This window comes from Myotis daubentonii, chromosome 5 (genome assembly GCF_963259705.1).
Source record: "Myotis daubentonii chromosome 5, mMyoDau2.1, whole genome shotgun sequence".
Lineage (NCBI taxonomy): Eukaryota > Metazoa > Chordata > Mammalia > Chiroptera > Vespertilionidae > Myotis > Myotis daubentonii.
Genome location: NC_081844.1, coordinates 25,511,481 through 25,520,165, shown reverse-complemented (window position 1 = coordinate 25,520,165; position 8,685 = coordinate 25,511,481). Strand labels below are relative to the sequence as shown.

The 8,685-nt window shown below is 46.7% G+C and overlaps 1 protein-coding gene across 1 annotated transcript in view; it reads left to right on the top strand.

Moving 5' to 3' along the window:
- Nucleotides 1-6,058: 6,058 nt before the first annotated feature.
- Nucleotides 6,059-8,685, top strand: part of LOC132234988 (zinc finger protein 791-like) — a 108,430-nt gene continuing 105,803 nt past the window's right edge. Inside the window, exon 1 of the mRNA XM_059696665.1 lies at nt 6,059-6,139. Coding sequence (XP_059552648.1) covers nt 6,137-6,139 — 3 coding nt within the window. The 5' untranslated portion in view covers nt 6,059-6,136. The remainder of the gene's footprint in view (nt 6,140-8,685) is intronic.

Below are 8,685 nucleotides of genomic sequence, written 5' to 3'. Positions count from 1 at the left end.
GGGGGCATATTCTCAATGCAAGAGCTGCCCCTTAGTGGTCAGTGCACTCCCACAATGGGAACACCGCTCAGCCAGAGGCTAGGTTCACAGCCGGAGAGGGCAGCAGCAGTGGCCAGAGCCTACCCCGCCTCCGGGGAACAGGCTTAAGCAGGCAGGTGGACATCCCCCAAGGGATCCCAGACTGTAAGAGGGCACAGGCCAGGCTGAGAGACCCCCTTTCCACCCTCCACCCCCAGTGTTAAGGGCCGCTGGCAAAGAACACTCGGTTTAATTATGTCAGCTGAAACTCAGAGCGAAGGCATAGCCATGCCCTGAGGGCGGACCCAGTCAAGAAATTGGACGCTACTCAGTCTGACTTTCCCGCCCAGTGTTAAGGGGATGGATCTCATGATGTCGCCAGGAACTCAAGGCCCACCCAGATGTGATGTAACTTCCTGTAATTTGAGTATATAATAAACTCCTTCCAGTGCCGGCTCTCTCTGTCTGTCCCTCTATGAGAGGGCAGACGCCACACCCAGCCCAAACTTTTAATCTAATTTTGTGTCTGTCCTGTTCATTTTTCTTTAATCCCAAAAGTGCCTCCTAATTTATACAAACTGGTTCACATCTCTCTCTCCATGCAGGACATGGAGAAGAGACCCCAGCCCCGACACCCAAATGCACAAATGTCGTACACCAGGCCTCTAGTATGGCAATAGAATGATACACAGGGGCTTTAACATAGGGCACCATTTCCCAGCTCATTTTTTTGGATTCTTTTCAGTCAAGAGTATCTTCAAAACAACTACAATCTGGGGGAAACCAAGATGGCGGCATAGGTAAACACCGGAAATTGCTGCCTCCCACAACAACTTCAGAAATACAATGAAAAGACAAAACGGACATCATCCAGAACTACAGGAAGGCTGGCTGAGTGGGAATTCTACAACTAGAAGGAAAGAGAAAAGCACACTGAGACTCAGAGGAGCTGCGGAAGTAAAGTGCAGAGGTAAGGAGGCTCAAGTGCGCACGGAAAGGGCCTGGCACCTGAGGACGCCAGCTGTCTTTTTGAATCGGGAGGGAGTCACAAGCTCCTGACTGCTCTGAACTCTGGTTCCTGGAAGTCTCTGGGGACCCAGGACTCATACGGGGAGAAACTGGACTGTCTGGCAGCGGGCAGAACTTGGAACTTGAGGGCGGCTTTCCCTCAGAGGTGCTTACAGTGATTACCAGGACACTGAGACGCGGGGCCCCTTAGGGCAGGGCTGAGGATCAGCTATAGCTGCTTGCTCCGCCCTGTTGATTCCCTGAGACCCTGCCCCACCCAGGCTGTGGCAGAAGCTTTTGCATATGAATGCCCTGACCCTTTGCAATCTGAAAATTACCTAACAAATTGCAGCTGGGCCAGACAGACCCAGAACTTCTAAGAGAAGGCCCAAGGCCCCACAGCAGCTTGCATTGCTTCACAGCTGGGCCTCATCTGGGCACCTCCAAACCCCCCAAAAAGGAAGGGGAATCTGCAGATCTCTTCCTAGCTCCTGCTGGGTAGCCTCAGGCAGAGGCTAAATTAGCACCTCCTTAGATCCAAGAGCCAGTATACCAAGTGGTCAGAGTGGGACCATCCAGATTACAACTCCTCAGATCCATAAGGGACACACTCAGGGGCAGACTCAGTGAGCACCAAAGCCCCACTGAAGCAAGTCTTGCCCCATAAGGGTGTCTTCAGCACAGAAGTTCTCCCACTGCAGACACAGCTGATTCTCACAGCCAGTTAGCCTGGAGGTCAATTTCTCCCAGTGATAACTACAACAATCAAGGCTTAACTACAACAAGACTGTGCACAAAGCCGACAAAGGGGTGCACCAAGAGTGCCCACCTCAGGTAATTGGGGAGGCTGAGCCACTGGGCCCTATAGGACACCTAGCACACAAAGCCACTCTACCAACACAGGGAAGCATAAAAAATGTGGAGACAAAGAAACAGGTCACAAATGACAGAAACGGAGGAAAGCAAACGACTGGATATAGAGTTCAAAACCACGGTTATAAGGTTTTTCAAGAATTTTCTGGAAACCGCCAATAAATTTAGTGAGACCCTGGAGGATATGAAAAAAGACCAACTAGAAATTAAGCATACACTGACTGAAATAAAGAATAATATACAGAGATCCAACAGCAGACTAGAGGATCCCAAGAATCACGTCAAAGATTTGAAATACGAAGAAACAAAAAATACCCAACCGGAAAAGCAAAAAGAAAAAAGAATCCAAAAATATGAAGATAGTGTAAGGAGCCTCTGGCACAACTTCAAGCGTACCAACATCAGAATTATAGGGGTGCCAGAAGAAGAGAGAGGGCAAGATATTGAAAACCTATTTGAAGAAACAATGACAGAAAACTTCCCCTACCTGGTGAAAGAAATAGACTTACAAGTCCAGGAAGCGCAGAGAACCCCAAACAAAAGGAATCCAAAGAGGACCACACCAAGACACATCATAATGAAAATGCCAAGAGCAAAAGACAAAGAGAGAATCTTAAAAGCAGCAAGAGAAAGAAAGTCAGTTACCTACAAGAGAGTACCCATACGACTGTCAGCTGATTTCTCAACAGAAACTATGCAGGCCAGAAGGGAGTGGCAAGAAATATTCAAAGTGATGAATAGCAAGAACCTACAGCCAAGATTACTTTAACCAGCAAAGCTATCATTCAGAACTGAAGGTCAGATAAAGAGCTTCACAGATAAGAAAAAGCTAAAGGAGTTCATCACCATCAAACCAGCATTATATGAAATGCTGAAAGGTATGAACAGCAAATACATATCTATCAACAAGTGACTCTAAAAATCAAGTGAATAAAAAAATCTGATGAATAGAGTAAACTGGTGAATATAATAGAACCAGGGGCATGGAAAGGGAGTGGACTGACAATTCTTGGGGGGAAATGGGTGTGGGAGTGCAGGAACAGACTGGACAATAATCGTACACCTATGGATGAGGACAGTGGGAGGGGTAAGGGCAGAGGGTGGGGTGGGAACTGGGTGGAGGAGAGCTATGGGGGGGGCGGAAAGAGGAACAACTATAATAATCTGGACAATAAAATTTAATTAAAAGAATTATTAATACCTTTTCCTCCCATTTTCAAAGTTCTTCTAGACTGGGCTAATAATCTAACAGAACAGATGAACAGGAGAAAATCAAAGTTTAATGCATGTACATGGGGAATTCACATAGGCATGGAAATCCTAAAGACAGTGGGGCAATATTAGGTGTATAAGGCATTTCTTTGGACAAAGGAGAAGGGGGAAATAAGGTATTGGATTTCAGAGGCGAGAACGGACAATTTTCAGGTGGTTGAGAAACAACAGAATACAAAGAGCAGGAAAATCCTTGCTAGGTGCCCTAACTGGTTTGGCTCAGTGGATAGAGCGTCGGCCTGCGGACTGAAGGGTCCCAGGTTTGATTCCAGTCAAGGGCATGTACCTTGGTTGCAGGCACATCCCCAGTAGGGGGTGTGCAGGAGGCAGCTGATCAATGTTTCAAACTCTCTATCCCTCTCCCTTCTCTCTGTAAAAAATCAATGAAATATATTTTAAAAAAATGAAGATCGAAACAAAAAGTTCTGACCCTAAAAAAAAAATCCTTGCTAGGCAGCGCAGAAACAGTGGGACACATGGGTATCTAGCTAACAGGTCCCTGCCTAAAGCCCTCTTGTTTACCATACTGAATGCAAATTATGCTAAAACATCATCCTGAGATCTCCTTTCTGAAACAGGTTTCTTTGTCCGAATATCTTGGGGGGGAAAAGAGGGAGAGCCGGGGTGGTGTGGTTCAGTGGTTGAGCATCAATCTATGCACCAAGGTGACACAGATTGATTCCCAGTGAGGGCACATGCCGGGGCGTTTGGGGCTCGATCCCCAGCAGGAGGCATGCAGAAGGCAGCCAATAGATGTTGATGTTTCTCTCTCATCTATGTTTCATAGAGTCTGCAGGCCGACGCTCTATCCACTGAGCCAAACCGGTCAGGGCTTCATCTATGTTTCAATCTCTCCCTCTCCCTTCCTCTCTCTCTAAAAAAAAAAAAAAAAAATCAATAAAACATTTTTTTTTTTAAAGAGGGAGAGTCAAAGTTTTATTGAGTCTGATGTTTCTTAATACACAATTTAAAATCAATATCCCAAAAGGATAGCTTCAGGGTGGCAGAATGTTGGTCCCTTCCCAGGGCACTCTGAACCTCCTTTGTCCCTCTGAAAGCAGGAGATGAATCTCCTGAGAGATAGGTTACCTCCACGCACCAAAAGGGTAGACCAAATTTCTGTCATCAGAGACAGAAACTTAGCACTGAGAAGGCTGTATAAAAAAACTTATTTCTTCACCTTTCAGTACACCAAGCCTAACCTCTTCTGCCTTGTCAATTTTTCTTAGTTCTTGTTAATTGTCTAAAATGTATAAAAGATTTCTGCTATGGTTACTGATTTGAGTCTCTTTTTTTATTGGTATTTCATATATAAAAACTTAAAAGGTTTTTTGGTTATTCTATCTTATGTCATTTTATTCATTAGACCAGGCAAAAAACCTAGAAAGAAAAGAAGGAAAATATTTCTGTCACTGTTACTGGAAAGTGTACTTGGCCCGGAGCAGGTCTGCCTGGGGTTTCTTTGTGCAGGAAATATTTCACAACATGAGTCCAGGTGATCTAGAGAGTATGCTTATTAAAATAAAGCTGGGGCCAGTGACACAAGGAAGGGCCTAGGATAGAAGAAGTAACAGGAGAGCTGCAGTGGCCTGCTTTGGCTCACTGAGAAATCAGATAAAAGGGGGTTCTTGGGATTAGCCTGGGACCAGCTGGTGCTGCCCATTGCTCCCCTGACTGCAAGTCTCATGGGGCCCCTTAGAGTTTTTACAGTGGTTCTCAACCTTGGCTGCACATTAGAATCACCTGGGAATCTTTTTAAACTCCTGATTTCTGGGCCTCATCCTCCGGAAATTCTGTTTCTTTGTTACTAATGTTGTGGCCCCACCCCATAACAAAGAAATAGAATTTCCGGAGGATGAGGCCCAGAAATCAGGATTTTAAAAAGATTCCCAGGTGATTCTAACGTGCAGCCAAGGTTGAGAACCACTGGTTTAGGAGATACCTAGCTGTGGGAAAAGAAGAGGGGAAAGGTAAAAATACAGGTGTGCTCCTGGGTCCTTTGTCTTGAGAGCTTTATCTCTCTCTTAGGGGAGGTCTCAGGGGAGGGTTTCAGCAAAATATTCATCAGTTTTCCAGGTGTACCATTTCAAGGTCCTGGTCCCACTGATTGGTCAGCACCATGACAGGGGATCATTGATCATTGCAGCTGGTCCTGCAAATGGCCAAGAGCACGTGACAATATGTTTGACATCAGTGTCATTAGAAAATTCAAGTCAAACCTCAATGAGACACCAATTCACAATCACTAGGATGGCTAGAATCAAAATGTGAGATCATAAATGTTGAATATATATGTAGAGACAATTGAACCCTAATAGACTGGTGGTGCAATTATAAAATGTTTCAACCACTTTGAAAGTCTGGCAGACCCAAAAATTAAAGCTAGAAATATGACATGACTCAATTCCTCTTCTAGGTATATGCCCATGAGAAAAGGAAACGTGTTTGAACAAATATCTGTACATTAATTTTATAAGCATTGTTATTTATACTAGCTCCGCTTGGAAACTCAGTCATGAGTTCCCTATGCATACCTGCGCGCACGTGTTCACAAAGAGCTGGGCGAATACAGTAGAGTCAGCCCCGTGTCAGGAAAAAGCTGTGTCGCAAGCACGAGGCAGATGAGGGAGCCTCCCGGAGGCCTAGGTTAGATGGGCCTGGCGGGGGTCGGAGGTGGGGGGACTCCTTCCCGCCAGGTACTTCTTGGTCCTGCCAATCAGGCACGAAGGGGATGTGCGTTGCTTTCTGTTCAATTATGATCGCCGGTGGGACAGGTGGGTGGTGTCACGCGATGCGCTCTGTGGACTTTCTGACTCGGACCCCCCTTATGACGTTTGAACTCTGCTCCTTCCCGGCTTGTGACCGTGCGTTCCCCGGTGGCCCTGCTGGTTACCCTGTCGTGCTGTGATGTGCACAGGTAGTGGGAGCGCTAGCCAGGACTCGGGGAGACCCAGGAAACCTAGAAATGGTGTGTTCGGGCCAGGTGCGGAGAAGGGGAGGAGATGGTTGGATCCGCTGTGGCAGGGACCCGGTTCCCCTCGGTCAAGTCCGGAGTCTGCGGATCCTACTCCCCCGGGGGCGCCGCAACCACCGCGGTGCCCTCCGACCTGCGTCGTGGGGGCTGGGCCGTTAGAAAGGACCCTGGCAGTCCCGGTCCGTTACTGCGCGAGGCGACTTCGGCCCGCAGCCTCGCCAGGCAGCTCTGCGCCCGCAGCCCCTCGTCTCCCCAGATGGCACGGGGACCACAGGGAGGTGACTCATCTTCGGGGATTCGTGGGGCGGAGCAGCTGTGGTCTGTGCTCCCCAGTTCCTTCTTTCTACTCCGAGGGGCACGTTTTCTCCTAAGTTTTCCAAAAGTTTTGGAAGCAGGGTCTCTAATCCACGACCCCATTCTCCGAAATTGGCTCTTATAGGACTGGCAAGAAGTCCCTAAATTTTTAGATTCCTTCAGGAAATCCCAAAGCCAAATAACTATCCCTCTTTTTGTCACCGCATCAACTACTTAATAGCCCTTCAGGTGCATTTCGAACGGACCTCATATTTGTGTGTGTGTGTGTGTATGTGTGTGTGTGTGTGTGTGTGTGTGTGTGTGTGTGTGTTTAAGAGTAATGAAATGCTGTTTTTAAAGGATTTATATTTGTTTTATATGAGAAGAAAGCTGAGAGTAAGCACCGGGAAGATGTTTGAAATCCGCATGTACCCCCCAACCCTCCCCCCCACCCCTTGCCCCATATTCCCTGGGCACAGACATCCTATGGGAAGTTTTGGGTGGAGGTTTCTGTTTGGAAACTTCCCTGGGTGTTCTCGCCTGTCAGCACTGCCACTCTTTGGACTTCTCACTTGAAAACATTTATTGATCTAAGTCTCATTTTTTAAATACAAGTAAAATGTATCCAATCAATAGAGTTCTAAAGACAATATAAAATGGTTCCAACCAGGCACAAACTGCTGTGAACTTAGAAAAAATAAAATATTGCATATTAGATTCAAGTTTTGTAGCATTCTTTCACTCTTTCTTCCTGAGCATGTATAGTAAGTTTCAGAGGTTTGTTTTATTTTCAGAGTTTTAAAATATATTTTCAGTGCTTAGTCTTGCAAAGCGGAATTGTTCAAGTTAGATTCATGAGAAAATCCAGGAAGCCCTGGAAAGCTGGGGGTGCGAGGCGGGGTGGGATGGGGAGCACAACAGGGAGGGTTGGGGTAGGGTGGCGGTGATGATGCCCTTTCTGAGGTTGTGGTTATGGCTTTTAGGCTTGGTCAATTTTTGATTTTATGTTGTTTTGCCCTCGGATTATATTTTGTGTACATTGAGAAAGTCTGATGATGAGGTGTTTTATCTCATGGACAAGTGGTTTATGAGTTTGGGGGTTCATTTGGGTCAGAATTTAAATGGAATCTGTCTCTGGTTTTCTCACTGTGAGAATGGAAGCCTGGGGAAGGGGGCACTTCCATGCTTACAGGTGAGGGGGAGACTGTGTGGAGCTCCCAGGGTCCAATCTTGTGGCTGCTCAGGTGCCCCACTCTCCTTCCCCAAGGACTGACTCGCTCTAGGGCTTCTGTCTCAACTAGGGGTGTTTAGCCCTCAAAAAGTCCAAATCTGTAGAAAATTTTAAAAAGAGTTTATTAGAGTTTATTTGGTCCAAACAGAGTATATGCCTGGGAGTGTTATGCCCAGATTTCAAAATCCCCAAAGACAGACCACCAGGGAGCCGAGTCCGATGCAAAAGCAAAGAGTCTTTATTCAAGCTAGCTTGGTCCCTCTGCCTCCTTTACTGGCGCAGCGGCAGGATGTGAGAGAGCCCCGAGTCCCAAGAGAACAAAGAATTTATAGGGCTTGGGGAGGGGGGTGGAGGCACTTGGTCGATTCCGGTTGGTTGAGTGAAGGCCGGGGGCTAGTTTCCCTTGCTTTCCCATTGGCTGAGATAAGGGCAGGCTGAGTAACTGATACATTCTGTGGCTTTCTTGGGAGAAGAGTTAGGGACACAGCTATCAGTTCCGTTCTGTCCTTTCACTATCAGTTCCGTTCTGTCCTTTCAGGAGCAAGATCTCAAAAGACTGAGAAAATGCTCCTAAGAATAACAGCTTGCAGTTCCTTTAACACTTTTGGCATTCAGTAGGGAACATACAGATTACATGAAGGTGAAAGACAGCAAGGCCAGGATTGAATTATGTGCTCCCTTGAAGGTGATTACACCTCAGGAGTCTGAAAAAGACGACTCTGGCATTTCAAAGGTCTGTTAGCCTGGATGCACAAGAATAATGGACAGGGCTTGCGAAGGTGAAGATAAACCTTGTATCAGGGAGTTACAGGCTGAGGCTGGATGACCCTACCTGACCCACCTACCCAGTTGGGAATTGGATCTGACCAACCTGTGAGGTGAGTGTCCCTCACTGAGCTATGTCAGATTTATTACGGAGCCCCTTTTCATTCACATTGGGAACAGGTTCGATTTTCTTAGTGTGCGTTTTTCTTCTGAATTTTAGGGAAGCAGACTGCTGTGTTTTCATGCCAAG